Genomic DNA, 17,359 nt, shown 5'->3' on the forward strand with positions numbered 1-17,359 from the left:
GCAAACATTTTATATTGGTTCCTTTTAGTTTGAATTTTAGAGGGTACCATTTTCTAGTGCACTTCCAAATTCTGAGAATGTACCATTTGAGGATTTTTATCACCTTTGGGGACAAGGACTAATAACAACATGGCAATGAAACTTCTCCCCAGGGCTAGGGTTTCTCCCACCTAAAAATGTATATTAACAAGTATCTCTTAAAACTCCTCTTGGGTCATCTGACTGGCTCAGTCATTGGAGGGCGTGACTATTGATCTCAGGGTTGAGTTCGAGTCCCACTTTGGGTATAGAGACTACTTAAAAATAAAATCTTTAAAAAATTTTTTTAAACCAAAAAACCCCCAAACTCTTCCTGTGGTATTATAATCTGCCCCTGCATGTTAAAATGGAGACATCCTGGAATGTCAGGTCAGAAGATCTGGGTTCAAAGCCAGTTATTTGGCACTGCTGTGGGCAAACACTGTTATCTGACAGACACTTGACTTTTATAGCCTCATCTTGGAGACCCACCACTTGGGGGTCCTGTGAGGACTGAATGAGAGTGTGTATTAGAAAACTAACCCTGCAGAGTTCAATATTATTTATTCTTATGATTGGAATGGCCGTCAAGGTCACTGGCAATCCTTATTTTGTGATGAGTTCTAAAAAAATAAATGCGTCCTTGTGACTTTGGGGTACGGAGGCAGAGCCCAACACAAAACAGAATGCTTCTGGAAAAATCAGCTACTGAAAAGGAAATTAATATCTGTAAAGCCATATTTAAATTCAGAAATAAAATGTAGATTTTATATAATAGTAACAGCGGTGGTAATAAGAAACAGCCACTTTCTCTGTTCCAGGCATGGTCAGCACTTTGCATTTATAATCCTTTCTAATGGCGAAAGGGGAAGAGAGAGAAAAAAATCAAGGTAATAAATAATATGAACTTGGAAAAGAAATCATTACTATACAATGTGCCCTATCACCCCCAAAAGCTCTTTAAATGCGTGCAGGTTTTGAGACCCATTTCTCGGAAGATTGGTGTCTTCTGCAGCCCTGCTGGCCCCTTTGGCCTACAGTTATCTAATCTCCCCTTCCAGCCACCCAAGAAAGTCCATGACCTCCTCCCATCCCCAAGGCCCAGCTCACCAACAGCCTTCAGAAATAATTCTCTCAGATGTGCCAGTATTTTAGTAGTAAGCACATAATGCCCACAACAACAACAAAAAGAACTGCAGGTTTAAAATGAAAGCAAATAATGGAAATGCAAACGAATACCTTTTTTATATGTAGCTTAGAGTGTATTCTTTTGTAAAGCAAAAGCATTTCTTTTACATTCCGCCCCCCCCCCCCCAAATCCTACTCGAAATGGATTGCTCTAAGACTTCCATTAATAAACTTCTTCTCAGAATGTGAAATGTCTCCAACATGCGGGGACGCTGGGGTGAAAGGTGCCACGCTATTCTCATTTCTGCCAGTCCCCGGGTGCAGGAGGAAATATGCTAATGCAGCCGTTTGCCGCAGGGCTGGTGTTATTTATATAGTGCTGGCTGGGCAAGGTTCGCGCTGGAGCCCAGGAGAGGAGGGAGAGGTTTGTCTTCATGTGTGTGAATATAGACGCGTGCGCCTGTGCACTTGGCATTCGAAACGTGAATTCAACATCTTGGGGAGGGGGTGGGGAATACCATCACCATTCACGTTTCTGTGTATACAGTATAACTCGTGTTGGCCATGTATCCTTCTAGCCTTGTACTTCTACAGCATGCACTCTGGAGTGGGGAAGAAATGGCGATTTGGGAGTAGGTGCCGCGGTCGGTCGCGGGTGACCCGACGCTGCGGGTGACGAGCGACCTGATATTGGCAAATGCGCATTCTTGACGCTGCTCCGTGGATACAAAAATCAACCGTATCTGAATCCCTAAAAAGTGCGCGGGGGTTGTCCCCGAACGCTGGCTACTCTTGGTCTCAAGACTGGGAATGGGGTGTGGACAGCGGGATTGCAGGCACCTCTGAAGCCAACAGAGGTCACCGAGCCCCGGCGCAGGGGGTGGGTGGAAACCCCTCGAGGCTTCGGGAGCCAAAGCCTTGAAGACAACCCGCTTCACACGCTCCGCGCGCACGCCGACTCCTCCGGGACCCTCAGCCCACCCGCGCCTGCAGCTGCGCGCTCCTGCTCCTGCTCCTCCTCCGCCTCGCTCAGCGCGGAGGGGGAACAAGCAGGGGATCCTCCAGCCTGGCAGGAGCGGGGTGTCCCGTTTCCCCGCCCTCCCCCACCCCTCCGCTCCCGTGGATCCCGCGGTGGCGGCGGCGCGTCCCGGCTGGAGGGGGCGCTCGCGCGCAGGAGCCGGGCGCAGCAGGTGCCGCGGTTACCTCCACCTCGGCGGGGGGAGAGGGGGCGGGCCGGGGGCAGGGGAGGAGGAGGAGAAGGGAGGCCGGCTCGCGGAGCCGGAGAGCGCGGCGGCTCGGCAGGCTGGGACCCGAGCTCGCGGCTTCCGGGAGGCGGCCGAGGCCGGATAAATACATCCCGGGCTCCCGGGGAGCAGCGGACGCTACCCGCACCGCCGCCTGCGCCGCCTGCACAGCGGTCCGCAGAGCACCGAGCCGCCCGGCTTAGGCGCGGAGCCCGCTCCTCCCCCTGCGGCCGGCGCGGAGCAGCGGAGAGCGGCGGGCTCGGCCGCCGGCGCCCGGGCCGCGGAGCCGATGAGCGGCGGCGGCTGAGGGCCCGGGCCGGCCTCTGCCCGCCCTCTGCCCGGCGCCCGAGCGGGGCCGCAGCGCCCGGGGCGCAGGGTCCGGGCCGGTGACATGGGGGCGGACTGAAGCACCCGGGGCGGCCGAGCGCTCTCTCTCGAGCCGCGGGCCCTCCTCCGCGGCGGCGGCGGCTGGGGGCGCCCGGCCCGGCGCGCTCTGCCCGGAGCGCCCGCGGGAGCCTCCGCCGCGCTTCTATGCGCCTTTGCGGGCGCCGTGGGCCCGGGCCATGGCGATAGACCGGCGGCGCGAGGCGGCGGGTGGCGGGCCCGGGCGGCAGCCGCCCCCGGCCGAGGAGAACGGCTCCCTGCCGCCCGGAGACGCGGCGGCCTCGGCGCCCCTCGGGGGACGCGCGGGCCCCAGCGGCGGTGGCGGGGAGATCCAGCCGCTGCCCGCCCCGCATCCCGCCGCCGGCGGCCAGCACCCGGGCTGCAGCTCGGCGGCGGCGGCGGCCCCGAGCCTCCTGTTGCTGGACTACGACGGGTCGGTGCTGCCCTTCCTCGGGGGCCTGGGCGGGGGCTACCAGAAGACCCTCGTGCTGCTCACCTGGATCCCGGCGCTGTTCATCGGCTTTAGCCAGTTCTCGGACTCTTTCCTCTTGGACCAGCCGAACTTCTGGTGCCGCGGAGCCGGCAAAGGCGCGGAGCTGGCGGGGGTCACCGCCACGGGCCGGTGGGACTCCGGCGACGTGGCCAACTGGACCAGCCCCCCGACCACCCCCTTCTCCACTGCCTCCTGGGGGGCCGCAGGCAACCTTAGCAACAGCAGCGGCGCGGACGGGGGCGACACGCCACCCCTGCCGTCCCCTCCGGACAAGGGGGACAACGCCTCCAACTGCGACTGCCACGCGTGGGACTACGGCATCCGCACAGGCCTCGTCCAAAACGTGGTCAGCAAGGTAAGGGCTGCGACCGCCCGGGCCTCGCGTCCTTCTCCCGAGCCTTTTACTCCTGGATTTCTTCCACCCTTCCCTCCGTCTCCCTCCGAGCAGACCGAGGTCCCTCAAAGCGATGCCAGCCTGTGTGTATGCATCTCGCGTTGGCTTCATCCTCCGTCCCCCAAACCAGATGCGCTTGCTTGGGTGTGAAGCAGGGGCTTTTCGCCTCCCTCCTCGGGGACACTGCCTCCCAACCCTAAGGGAGCTCCACAGCCTTTTCTAGTTTGCACCCGAACTCCCGTCGGAGTGCACATTTGGGGAGAGCGCCCCTCCCCCTAAAATGACTTGGGCTCCCTTCACCTATCCTTCAAACTATCACCCCGGTTCAGCCAGGGGTGTCCCTTGCGAAGGATAAGGCTGCTGACCTGTCAGCCGTCCAGCTCCGGAAGACTCGCCTCATTCAGGGTCTGATGGCTAGAGTCAGGACCATGGCTCTGGCTCTAGTCTTCTGTGGGGCTAGAGTGTCCTTATGCCTCCCACAAAGAAATATCTATCCGTGGGACCGATGTCATATTCCCAGGTGTTCATTCCCGCAGACCTCAGTCATCCCGCGCCAGGTTTGGAAACAGACTATTAAAGCCTACTAAAGAACCCAGGTGCTGGCCACAAAAGCAAAGAGCTTGGGAAAATTCCCTTTCCTCCCTCATCATGCTCATCCCTCTCCAAAGATTGGGATGTTTGACTTTAGATTTTGCCACCCAAGTGTTCCCTCGAGTGTTTTCTTGGGACTTTAGTCATATCCCTATAGAGTAGAGGAAGGAAACTAAGAATCTATTTTGTATTCCGGGTCCACCACTGCTCTTATATAGCAGCTGCTTTTGTCTGAGTGAGGCGTTGAGACCCTGGTAAGATTTTAGCAGAGCGGCTGCCTTGCTGAGAGTCCTGTAGCCCCTCCACAGAGGTGTTGCATTGTGTGAAATGGAGCAGCAGTGTTTTTTGAGAAGATGTGTGCCAGCAGAAAAATGCAGAATGGGCAATGTCTGAAATCCAGTCCCTAAGACATCTGTATTTTCTGCTTTTCTTAACATCTAGGAGACATTGTATGCCCATTTGTTAAGCAATTTGTGTTTTTTGCCCTTTCTGTGTTTTAAATAACAAATTTACATTTCCAAGTAGTGTAGACCTTTCCCCTCCCACCCTTCTGGGCAGTTCTGGGCAGAATTTTAAATACCTTGTTTAAAAGTGAGACTGAAATTGGACAGTTTGTAAAAATCAATGTGCATGCACTTTCTCCCCCAAGTGAGTGTTAGTAAACAGTTGTAGCTCATGGATGTGTAAGATGAAACTCTTACATCATCATAATCGCTGTTTTAATCTTGTACCAGACTGGCAAGAAATGATCTGTCCTGTGGGAATTGACAGGATTCACTGTTAATGGGGAAGATCCTTCAGGCTAGGTTCACCTTGAGGTGTACCCCACCCCCAGCCCCAGCCCTACAGCCTCTCCTTTCCAAAGGTGTTTTGCTGTGACCCTCTCCCATCCACGGAGGGCAGCGTTTGTTTTTTTGTTACCATCATGGAAAAATTCAGAACAATGACTACAGTGGCAATTTTAATACTCTGACTGTGAAAGTAAGAATTTGGCAACATTTTCAAATACTTTAAACCCCTTTTTTAAAGTAGAAGAGGAATAATATAGATGAAAGCGAATGTGTTTAGAAGCTGTTCCATCCTGGGGTCCAAGGGGAGGGGAACTTGAAAGTTAGGAGGTGGGAGAGAGCATCATTATCCTAGTGGCGGGGACCCATGAACAGCTATTTACACTGCCATGGAGGGCGGGATGAAAAAACTAAAATAGTTCTTGAAAACTGGCTTTTAAGGCATATTGGAGAGGTGGACAGTTTTTCTAAATTAGCACTCAAGAGGGTCAAAGATGGTAGGAATGTGTGCACTATGCTTTAGGGGCGCTTGATAGCTGTGCCATGGTTACGTGTAGCAGACACGGCGAAACTGGGAGCTGAAGACCTCCGGACAATAGTTAGAGATGCATTTTCCTGTAAAATAAAGACTAGAAAGGACATATTGATTTCCACGCACAAATGAAATCTAAATAAAGGACTGTCCTGCCACAGCATTCTATTTCCATAACAAATGCTTCAAAGAGCTCCTTGAGCACATTTGGCATATACTAAGGCCAGACTTGGGCTGAAGCGGGCTGTGCACAGCGGATACTGTATCAGATGTACAAATATGGAATGTATACTGTGATGGGTGCAGCATTCTAGAGGTCAGGTGCCTGTCAGCTTTGTTTGTATGTAGGAGCAGAAGTGGAGACGGTTCGCTTTCTGTCTGTAGATTGAAAGTTCAGAGTCTGAGAAGTTGCCTTTTGTACCCTCTTTCCTCACTCCAAACCATGATCTTCCCACTTGCAAATAATCTCACGCAGTGCCTTTGTCATTAGATTTGCCTCAGCCTATCCGTGGCCCTCCAATATGTGTCCTGTTCTGTCCCTAAGTGTTAGGTGGGGTGGGGAACATAGAAAATCTGCCAGGCATATATTATATTATATTGCATTATATTATAAATATATATTATATTCTGAACATAGGTTGTATTATAAATATACCATTATAAATATACATTATTAATATATATTATATGCATTACATAGGCTATCACATATTTTATACGCATATAATACCACCTACACATGTGAAACTGCCAAGCCACTGGAATCCCAGGTTATAACACTTAAAAGGGATCTTTGGGCTGATGAGCCTATCTCCCCTCCTGATTAATATCCCTGACATGGATACCATTTCCAGGATGGGAAGGGAGGGCCCCATTGGCTATTGGCTAGGCAGCTCGCTCCGTAATTGCAGCCAAGCATGTTTTTTGGTGAATATAACTCAGGTCATCTCACACTTATTTGTATGGCTTGCCCCCTCTGAAGGGTTCTTTTTCCTTTGTATAATACGTGTTCAGATATTTGAGGATACCCAAGTGGTTTCTTCCCTGGCTAAAAAATCCCCAGCTACTTCAGACATTCCACACATAGCAAAATTGGCCATAGCAATTGCTCTACTTGACATATGTGTGTCTTAAACAGGACACTCTGAAAACAGCCTGGCAGACCCCATGTGTTCTAATCAAAAGGGACCATAGATGGACCCTATGCTTCCGATGACAAAACCTGCCATTGATGCATGAAAGGCTTTCAGTAAACATGACAAGCTTCTGTCTTTATAGGATTACATTAAGTCAAGAGATTTCTCAGGCTGCACTTCGGTGACATGGCACATGATGTAGATTTCATCATAGTTTTGCGTTATTAAATCTTTCCTGTTGGGATCTTTTTATTTCTGTTTTATGCCTTGGCCCTTGGTATTTGTTATCTGTCCCAAAATTTTCAATGCCTTCAAAATAATCATAATAATAATATGACTTTTTGTGTGCAACCATATAAAGTTATCCAAACATTTATCATGTTATTTCTTTTTATTAAGAATGTTGAGGGGCGCCTGGGTGGCTCAGTGGGTTGAGCGTCCAACTTCAGCTCAGGTCATTGTCTCGCAGTTTGTAGGTCCAGCCCCGCATCAGGCTCTGCGCTGACAGCTCAGAGCCTGGAGCCTGCTTCAGATTCTGTGTCCCTCTGTCTCTCTACCACCTCCTGCTCATGCTGTCTCTCTCTCTCTCTGTCTCTCAAAAATAAATAAACGTTAAAAAATTAAAAAAAAAAAAAAAAAAAAGAATGTTGAATAATCCAGGTACCTGGGTGGCTCAGTTGGTTAAGCGTCCAACTCCTGATTTCTGCTCAAGTCATGATCTCACGGTTTCTGGGTTCGAGCCCTGCGTCAGGCTCTGTGTTAATGGCATGGGGCCTGCTGGGCGTTCTCTCTCTCCCTGCCTCTGCCCCTCCCCTGCTCATGCACACTCTTTCTCTCTCTCTCTCAAAAATAAGTAAATAAAACTTAAAAAAAAAAAAAAAGAATATTGAATAATCCAAAGCCCGCCTTAACACTGAGCATTATTGTGGATTTCCAGGTAACACATACCTGAGTGGGCCAGGTGTGGTGTACCTTGAGCCCTGTGTTCAACTGCATAGCTCTGCATTTTATCTCCCAGCCATGTTGAAAACCGTGTCTGTGTCTTCCTGAAACGAATCTAACCAAGCTCTGCAGTCACTTAGAGGTCAGCTGTGGAAGAACTGAGGCCGGATGTGAGCGTTCCCTGGCAGCTCAGATGGTCAGAGATTTTACACAAGGTTAACAAAACCCCACGATTCTGTTGCCTTTAAAATATTCTTCTTAATAATTTGCATCGTTATCCCACGTTGTTCCGAGTGAACCTTCCTTGGTTTCCAGTGCTCACGACTTCCTTGAGTAATAAGCACGATCCTTTTCCTGTATATGAAGCTTGGGATGTTTGTCCCCAGTCTGATTCTTCTTCTGTTCTCCATGAATTCTCAAAAATTGCTGGCTTTCATCCTGTAAGTACATCTGAGAGTTGTTTAAATATCCTGGGAAGTAATTTGTATTCTTTTTCTGGGGCTCAAGTCTAGAAGTATTTAAAGTGATTCAGTACAATTTAATTAGGGTTAAAAATAATTACAATTTCATTGCAATGGTAATATTTTAAAAATAACCCAGTGTTAGGTCATCCTAATGGTATTTTATTTATTTTGTCTAGTGTATACAACACAGTAGTGAACATCTTTATGCATATCTATTTTTAGAAATTGACTGTAATAGATAATACATGCACATGTTACAGAAAGCGGACAGTAAAAGTAACATTTCTAGCCATCCCTGCCTCCAGTTTCCCTCTTCAGAAGCAACCATGGTTACCAGTTTCTTATGTATCCTTCCAGAAATAGTCTAAGTATATTTTCATTTATATATTTTCCTCTCACAAACAATGACATAATATATACATTGTTCTATGCCTTTTCACCTAAATTGGGGATGGGTGCGTATCACTACTTAGAGAGCCCCTCATTGTTCATCCATTGTATGACCAGGCCATAATTTATTTAATTAGTCACCTACTAAGGGGGCATTTAGGTTGTTTCCAGTCTTTGCTGTTACATAATATATAATGAAATTCTGATATGCATGAAACTCTTAGAAGTGGGGGGTCATGAGCACATTGGTGGCTCAGTGTGTTAGGCGGCTGACTCTTGATTTTGGGTCGTGATCTCACACATTGTGAGTTCGAGCCCTATATTGGGCTCTTGCTGACAGTGCAGAGTCTGCTTGAGATCCTCTCTCTCTCCCTCTCTCTCTGCCCCCTCATCTGCTCTTTCTCTCTCTCTAAAAGTATAAATAAATAAACTTTTTTTTAAAAAAAAGTGGAAGGTCAAAGTAGGCTCTGTTTTTATTTTGATACATGTTGTCAAAATGTTCTCTCTAGAGATCTTAACCAATTTACACTGCCATCAGTAATGCTTGAGGTCCTTTTCCCCACACCCTCCCTGGCCAAGGACTTACACACTTTTACATGTCTCCTAGTTTGATATGTGAGGTGCATATGGTTATTGTTGTAATCTGCAACTCTATTGTTACGAGCCAGGTTAAAGACGGCTCTGAAATTTCTTGAGCCATTCATGTGGCCTTTTCTTTGAACTGCCTCCTTAGGGACTTTGCCTTTGTGTGTGGTTTGGGGGAGGGGGTTTATTTTCTTACTGATCTGTCAGAGTACTTCAAGCAGAAAGTAAATTAACTCTTTGGATGTCTTGTGAATGTTTTTTCCCATGGTTTTTTTGTGTGTCTTTTTATTCTATTTATGCTGGTTTTGTTATGCAGAAACTTTTGATTTGTATAGAGTCAAATTAATCTTTTCTGTTACGATTTCTGGGTTCTGCATTAAGATTTAGGGCTCCCGTAATCTTGGAATATCAGGAAAACACCCGTACTTTCTTCTAATTTTTTTTTTTATCTTAGTTCCTCTTTAATTTAGTGTTGCAGGTATCAGTTTTGCTTTTATTGAGCTAGTAGGGTAAATTGCTAGAAAGGGAAGTAAATATTGGGTCTGTGGGTATAACCAACATTTCATGTGGGCTTTGACTTGCTCCTAACAGTGTCCTAAACATTGCATTTGGCAGTGGCCCCAGCGAGAAGACCAGAAGCTACACAGTTGTTAGCAGCTCTTGACATGTTTTGGGAGCCAGTGATCATCCCCACACACCGGGGCTCACCTTTCTTCCTTCATTGTCTTGTTCTGAGCCAGCTGCAAAACCTCTTCTTTCTTTCTTTATTATTTTTTTTTTTTCCTCTTTTTCCTCTTTTGTCCATAGCATTTTCTGCAGGTCTCGATTCATTTTGGCCTTCAGCCCAAGGTAGGACTGAGTCAAAAGTTGATGTCATTTAAAAACATGATAGGCTTTGTGGATCTCCATGTGGGCGTCGCCACAAACCAGCATTGTGCAGGGGCCAGCTGGGCCTCTCCGGACTCTGAGCCCATGCCCCCATCTCCATCCACCTGCACACTCAGGAATGTCTTACTGTGGCTTGGAATCAGCCATGGTGGGAACAGTTACCCCATGGAACTGGCAAACACTACACATGGGGTTTTCTTTTTTCTGCAGAGAGCCAGTTGTTAAACAATTATTGTGCCACCAAGTGTGACCCTAGGCCACCCCTTTCTTTTTTTTTCTTTCTTTTTTTAACTTTTCTGCCTCCTTCCTTCCATAGATGAGTCCCTTTTCTGGGCCAAGCCTTGTGCTATGTGTTCGGGATACAATGACATGTAGACAGCTCAGCTCACATAGAGCTTATAGACTAATGAGGGAGTCACACCTTAACTAATTAATAGTAATCCTTTGAGGTGCCTGGGTTTGCTTTTGGCTTAGGTCATGATCTCACAGTTCGTGAGACTGGCCTGGGCTCCAAGCTGATGGTGCAGAGCTTGCTTGGGATTCTCTCCCTCCCTCTCTCTGCCCCTTCCCCTCTCTCTCTCAAAATAAATAATAAGTACACATTGAAATAATAATAATTCTTTAATTACAAACTGAGTTAAGTGTGTAGAAAGAAAGGGAAATGAAAGACTAGAACAAAAAGCCTGGCCTAAACTGACTGGTCTCTGAGTGCAGCTGACATCTGAGTTAAGATCTTAGGTTTGAGTGGGAGAGAGAGAGAGAACGGCACTTGCACGGGCCCTCTGGTATGTGCCAGCTTAGAACTGACAGGAGGCAGTGAAGGTGGGAAGGTGGGGAGGGGTGGCTTATGAGTCATGTTCAGAACGTCAGCCATGAAATGAAGAGCTGAGGGGGTGAACCAGGATGGAGGGCGGCCAGGCAGAGCATGTGAAGTGAGAAGGGACCTAGGACTCAGGGTGTGGGGCTCTGAAGAGAGGTTGGGGGGAGGGTAGAGGGTCAGATGGGGAGAGGCAGTCTGACCAAAGTCTCAGGTTGGGAGGTGGGGTGGGGAACCGGGTAGCTTGGGCTGTAGGGAGGAGGCCGGCCAGCCCAGGAAGCGGGTCTGAGGAGGAGCTGTGGGAAATTTTACTACTGCTGCAGGCCCAGACCAGACCCCGGGGCAAGTGGGCCTGAAGCCTCTTTCCAGGGCTATTGATAGGAAGCAGCACTGGCCCATTCGAGTGTTCTAGCATTTTCTCCTGCTCTCCTGGTCAAAAGAGGAGAATGCTGATTTCTACAAAGCTGAAAGACCCTGACAGGGGAAACCATCAGTCTAGAATTTACTTTGATTCAACCAGCTTTACCTTTACCGAATGCCTAGTGTAGGTTAAAAAAATGAATTGTCCTGGGCATGGCTAATGTATAATATTCTCTTCCTAGTCCAAAGTCCTCAGTTTACTGATGAGAAGACTGAGGCTGGAGTGAGTGGGGGGGGTGTCGCTGACTTAGAGCCACCAGCCTATTAGGGCTAGAGTCTGGTTCCCCTCACCTGTAGGGCCTCTGGCCAGGAGTGGCCCCCATGAGGGGAGAGGGGCCGGGAACAGCTGGAAGAATGGCTCCTGCCCATTCTCTTGGACTTGATCCCTTCCACTGGCCTGTCAGGGTCCATCCTCCTGTGCTGCCTGAGGAGGGTCATACCTGTCAGGAGCTGCACGCTGAGGTGTGGTTGGCTACACTGTGGCTTCTGGGGGTGGGCTCGTGCAGACCACCTTTCTGTGCAGATGTCACTGACCTCTGCTCCTTCTGCCTTGTTAGCCCGCTTGCCTGGGATGCCCTTTCCTCCTTCATCCGTTTGGTCCCTGTTCCTCCTCCAGGTCTGCTCATCCTCACTCGGTGTTTCTAGCACCCAACCATCCCTTTGTCCTAACACTGGCTGTATGGTGATCAATGTGTTCGCTGTCCCCCTCCCAACTGGAGGTGTGCCTTGTTTGGCTTTTACCCACAGTCTTCCCTGTAAATGTCTGAGCTCACCTGAGTTTGCTGTCATGAAAAGAGGAAGGGCTTTTTAGTTTGGCAGGTGTGGGTTTAGGTCCTGACTCTGCTGCTTACGCTCAGCAGGTATTACCAGCAGCTGTAACAGTTACAGGTCTAACTCTATCATCTGTATCTTTGGGAGCGGCAGGAACCTCGTCAGCAAAGTGGGTCATTGCTCACCTTACCTCGAGGGCTGTTGTGAGGTTAGGATGAGAAAAGCTGGGGAGAGCCCACTGCCCTCCCTCCAGGCACCTGGCAAATCAGGAGGAACCTGGGAATCTCAGATCCCTTTCTCCTTCCTATCTGTGGGGTGAGGACCAGTGGAATGAGTCATCTGAGAAATACTTAGGTGGGGAGGAGCTGACAGGCCACACCTGGAAGTGATTTATTCCTCGGGCAATCCGAGGTGTCTTTCTCCTCCGCCCAGAAACTGATAACATAGGGGAGCAGGTGTGCCCTTCATACAGGACACAGGAATCCAGGGAGGCCTGAGGAGTCAAACCAAAAAGGACCCCTAGTCTGATGAAAAAGACCATTTAATGGCTTTGTTTTCAGGTCACTGGTCACAGAGCTCCAAAGGATCTGAAAAGGAAAAGCCTTTTCTGGCCGACCTTGAGGAATGGGAGGGCAGGGCCCTGCCAAGGGCTTCATGCCCCCACAGAGGTCTTCACTCAGAAACCTGACTTCATGCCCCTGGGTGGAGAATGATCTAAACATGTTAAAACTTCTGGGTTAGCTGTGCTGTTGAAAACAGATCAGAGAAACCGTGGACTTTTAGAGGAGTTGATGGTAACTTTGGACCTCAATGGCAGGCATCAGAGGGCTAACTTCAGGGGGTGGGTGAAGACCAGCCCCTGCCCCACCCACCTGGAGTGCTGTCCTTGCGGACTGACCCCAGGAATCTTCAGACTTTGATCTTCTGCAACTTGGGGTCTGTTCTTTCGTTTGCTCCAGGCTGCTCAGTGCTGGTCATTATGTGTGGGCAGATCTTCCTCTGAACAAGTGACCTAGAGATTGACAAGCCCTATATTGCTAGGAAAGAGGAACAGTGGTTATTGACAGATTTAGCTGGATGTCCCCTAAAATAAATCTTTGCTGAAAAAGAACCCTGCTGGGGGCTCTCCAGGCCACCCCATTTGCATAGGATTATATTCTACAAAACCTCTCCTGGGACTCTTTTGGTTTGCAAGTAACGAGAACAAATTTCAAATTCACAGACCAGAAAGGAAATCTCTTGGAACGATGCAGAAGTGGTTCACGGAACCCGGGATGGGATCTGAATATTGAGGGACAGGGGGTTGGATCTTTCGAGAGTCCACATGTGCTCTGGCCCTTTCTCCAGAAGTCCGCTTTGTTCCTCCCTGCGGACTGGCTTTGTCCATGCTTTTGCTTACCTGGTCAGGCAAGTCAGCACAGAAGCCAGCATTCCTCTGTCAATTCCAGATTTTCGGGTGTAGGTCTGATGTCCAGCTTGGGGCTGGGGTGTCAGAGCAGGGGATACAGTTGCCTAGCGCTGGGACAGCTCCTTTGAACCGTGTGACAGGAGGTGGGAGTGGCAGTTCTTTATTGGGATGCAAGGGATTAGAGATGAATCTTTTTAGCAATTAATTGGGAATAATTGAATATTGACAGTTTAACTATTAAATGCTTTAAATGAAGTATTCTTTTTCTTCCCAAAGACTCGGGATGTAACTTACCTGGCTGCTTAAGCTTAGTATGGAATTGGCAAGAATACCCTCCTGAGGCTTTTTTTTTTCTTTTCTAGAAATAGTGATAAATGGTTTTATTTATTAGCTCCAGATCACAGAGGGAGCTTGGAACCAGCCCTTGGGCGGTCACTGAAACAGTTTTACAAATAGTCACCCCCACCCCTGCCCCCACACAGGGTGAGTCTCCTTGTTTTTCCAAACCTTTCTGGTCAGGACCAGCAACATAATTTGTGGGGCCCATTGCCAAAGGAAACGCAGAACCCCTGGCTGAAAAATTATTAAGATCAAGACAGTGACTGCCAAGCATGAAGCCAAATGTGGGCCCTTCTGAGTAGCAACGCTTCTGGTGACCTCCAGCCTGTGGTCTCTCACCAAGCCAGCTGTCACTGCTAAGCAAGCGTCCCCAAGCCGTTCCAAGCCTTTCTTCCTGACTTGTCAGTGTCTTTTCTGCTTCTCTGTTCCTTGGTTGTGTTTTGTATCTTTTTCTAGATTTCTTGTAGTAAAAGTGAAACACACTTTTTGTGGGTCTGTTTTTCCCAGGGAACAGCTTCAGAAAGTCCTGGCCAGTTTCGTTTTGAATGTTGAGTTTGCTCAAGGTGTGCCACAGCCAGAAGGAGCCAGGGAGCATTCTTACATTTGAAAACACTGCCCCAGAAGTGGGACAGTTGGTTTACTTATCTGAGCAGTAAACCAAACAGCTGAGTCATAGGAATGTGTGGTAAAGAATGTTAAGTCATAGGAATGCTAGTTAAGTGTTTATCAGCCTTTTTTTTTTTTTTTAGGGGAGAAGAGGGTCAGCCCTCCCTCTAATTTAATTCTGTTTTAGCTAGCAGTCACACTTTATTTCTTCATATCATTTCAAGAAGTGCAAAGGAGATGATGCCAGTGTAAAGCCACCACGAGCATCCCAGTGGTCATATTAAATTATGGATGGGTTATGCACTCGGCATAGTAATTTGCACTACAGAGTGTTTCCTCCCAGATTAGATTAAAAGCTGCTTTTTTTTTTTCTGTGTGTTTAAAAGATGCTTTACAAATTGGGCACCCTTGATTGTTACATACTGAGAAACTCCACTGTTCTCAAATGAATATACATGAGCATTTGCAGTGAACACAAAGTTTTGTCCTACTTTTTCAAGTTTTTTTTTAATTGTGGTAAAATGCACATAACAGAAAATTTACCATTTTAACCATGTTTAAATGTACAGTCGAGTGGGATTCAGGACAGTCACACTGTTGGGTGATCACCACCACCATCCGTATCCAGAACTTTGTCATCTTTCCAAACTGAAACTCTGTATCCATTAAACACTAACTGCCCACTCCCCTCCCCCAGCCCCTGGCAAGCACCCTTCCACTTTCTGTCTCTGAATCTGACTATTCTGGGGATCTCGTGTGAGTGGAACCATTATAGGACTTGTTCTTTTGTCACTGGCTTCTTTTACTTCGCGTGACATTCTCAGGCTTCATCCAAGTTGGAGCCTGTGTCAGAATTTCCTTCCTGTTTAATGCCGAACAATATTCCATTGTACGTATAGACCACGTTCTGCTTATCCAGTCATCCGTTGATGGACACGTAGGTTGCTTTCACCCTTTGGCTGTTGGAAATAATGCTGCTGTGGACATAGGTGTTGTCCTACTTTTTTGAAGACAGTTACATACAGCCCCTCCCTCCCTCCCCTCCCCTGTTAGAGGGATTTCTGCAGCCACATGTGTGGCACCTGGCCCTGGCCCATCTCTGCAGGCAGGCCTTCTGCCCTGCCTTGGGTAGGTGACACAGAGGGGTAGAAGATGGTTTGTGCCCTGGAGAAGGAGCTCATGGTGTAGCTGAGACCATCAGTAAGTGGAAGGTTAGTGTGGGACCAGCTAAGAGGAGGGTGTGGGGGCCAGGAGCCGAGGGTGTGGGGTGCTGAAGTGAGCATGCCCAGGAGAGCAGGTGAGGTGTGTGCCCTGACCTGTGAGTCCTCACCATGGGTGAGGGGATTTGGGTGCTATGGCATTGGAGCTGGGTCCTGAAGGTGGGCTGGGGTCTTAAAAGATGGAAAGGATTGAGAAAGGGCCTTGTGTGCAGAGGAACTGACAAGGGCCGGGAAGAGATGAGTGCAGGGTGCAGTGCGGGGGGCTGTCACACAGGCCACCAGAGTCAGTCCTTGGAGATAGGTTTGGTTTTCCCCCAGTGGACAGTGAGTCATCTGAGCTTTGTAATGGAGAAATGACAGTAGAGACCCAGGGCAGGGGTACCCCCAGCCCCAGCCTGGGTCCACATGGCCCTGTGTCCTTGGGACCCCTGCAGCAGCCCTCTTGGCCTCTCCGGCTGCCACATGCATCTCCTGCAGCACGCATGTTGGTTTGGGCCTCCATGAAAAACACTCGCCAAGCTCCCATCACAAGTGCGGCCAAGTCCCAGGGGCTGCGGCCCTCCCCTGGAAAGCACTGGCTTGGCCCAGCATCCCTGCCTCGCCTGCTGGGCCTTGTGGTCTCTGTGCCACAGATGGTGTCAGTTTGCCTGATGCCAGATCACTGGGACTGCTTCAGTGATCTTGGTCAGCCTCTGCATGGCATTGGCAGTGACCATTCAGTCTTCAGCACTCTCTCTTTGGGATGGGGGCGGGGGCAGGGGCTGGTGAATGCTGCTTTTCCTTGATTTTTCTTCTGCCTCACTGGCTTCTCTTTTGGGAATCCTTTCCATCACCCTCTATCTTCAGATCATTCCCCAGTGTCTCAGTCAGCTCGGGCTGCGTAACAAGTACCACAGACTGGGGGACTTACCCAACAGACATTTAGTTCCTCTTGGTTCTGGAAGTCTGAGATCAAATGTCAACAGGCCTTCCAAGGCCTCTCTTCTTGCCTTGTGCATGGTGTCTTCTCCCTGTGACCTCTGTGTATGTATCTGTGTCCTAATCTCTTACTACAAGGACCAGCCCTGTTGGATTATGGCTCATCCCAATGACCTCATTTTAAGTTAATCACCTCTGTAAGGGCCCTGTCTCTATTTACATTCACATTCTGAGGTACTAGTGGTCAGGACTCCCAACATTTGAGGGCCTGGGGGGCTTTTTTGGAGGGTGATAGGCCACAGTTCAGCCCATAACATCCAAGTTCCAGCACACCTGAGTAGGGCAGCACCAGATCTTTATCTGTAGCCTGAATGTTTCCTCAAAGCCCTAAACCTGTGTATTTGGTTAACTACTGGCCTGGACCTCTCACCTGGCCCCTGATCTTTTCCACCCCCCTTGCTTCAAATCCCAGTGTTTTGGTCCTAAATTGAAGATGAGAAGCTTCTTTGACTTCCTTGCTTCAAATCATTTGTGGTTTGTGGTGCTCCATGACCCTCAGGATGAAGTTGGGTCTGGTTGGTTGGTTCTCGGGGTCCTTGATGGTCTGAACCCTGCACACTTCTCCTGCACTGCCCCCCCACCCCCCCATCATGCCTGTACAGGGACTCTGTGCTCCAGCCCCCAGTTTCTCAAACAATACTTGACCTTTGTATGTGGTGCTCTTTTGGCCCAGAATACACCTTCCCTCCCCATCATCCTGTCACCTTCTTCAAGCCTTTCCTGCCTCCCTATTCCTCCACTCTAATCCTCTGTCCCTGCTTTCCTGGCCCAGATCTGCATCCATGGTACCTGGATCTAGTAGGTGCTCAATTAACATTTCTTG

At 49.1% G+C, this 17,359-nt stretch overlaps 1 protein-coding gene across 3 annotated transcripts in view; it reads left to right on the top strand.

Annotated features, from left to right (window-relative positions):
- The first annotated feature begins 2,438 nt into the window (after positions 1-2,438).
- Positions 2,439-17,359, top strand: part of SLC22A23 (solute carrier family 22 member 23) — a 190,362-nt gene continuing 175,441 nt past the window's right edge. The window contains exon 1 of one of the 3 annotated variants that reach the window (XM_045497571.1): positions 2,439-3,622. In XM_045497571.1, the coding sequence (XP_045353527.1) occupies positions 2,954-3,622 (669 nt within the window). In that variant the 5' untranslated portion in view covers positions 2,439-2,953. The remainder of the gene's footprint in view (positions 3,623-17,359) is intronic. The other 2 variants (XM_045497569.1, XM_045497570.1) reach the window with 2 other exon arrangements.

The sequence above is a fragment of the Leopardus geoffroyi genome, chromosome B2 (genome assembly GCF_018350155.1).
Source record: "Leopardus geoffroyi isolate Oge1 chromosome B2, O.geoffroyi_Oge1_pat1.0, whole genome shotgun sequence".
Taxonomy (NCBI): Eukaryota; Metazoa; Chordata; class Mammalia; order Carnivora; family Felidae; genus Leopardus; species Leopardus geoffroyi.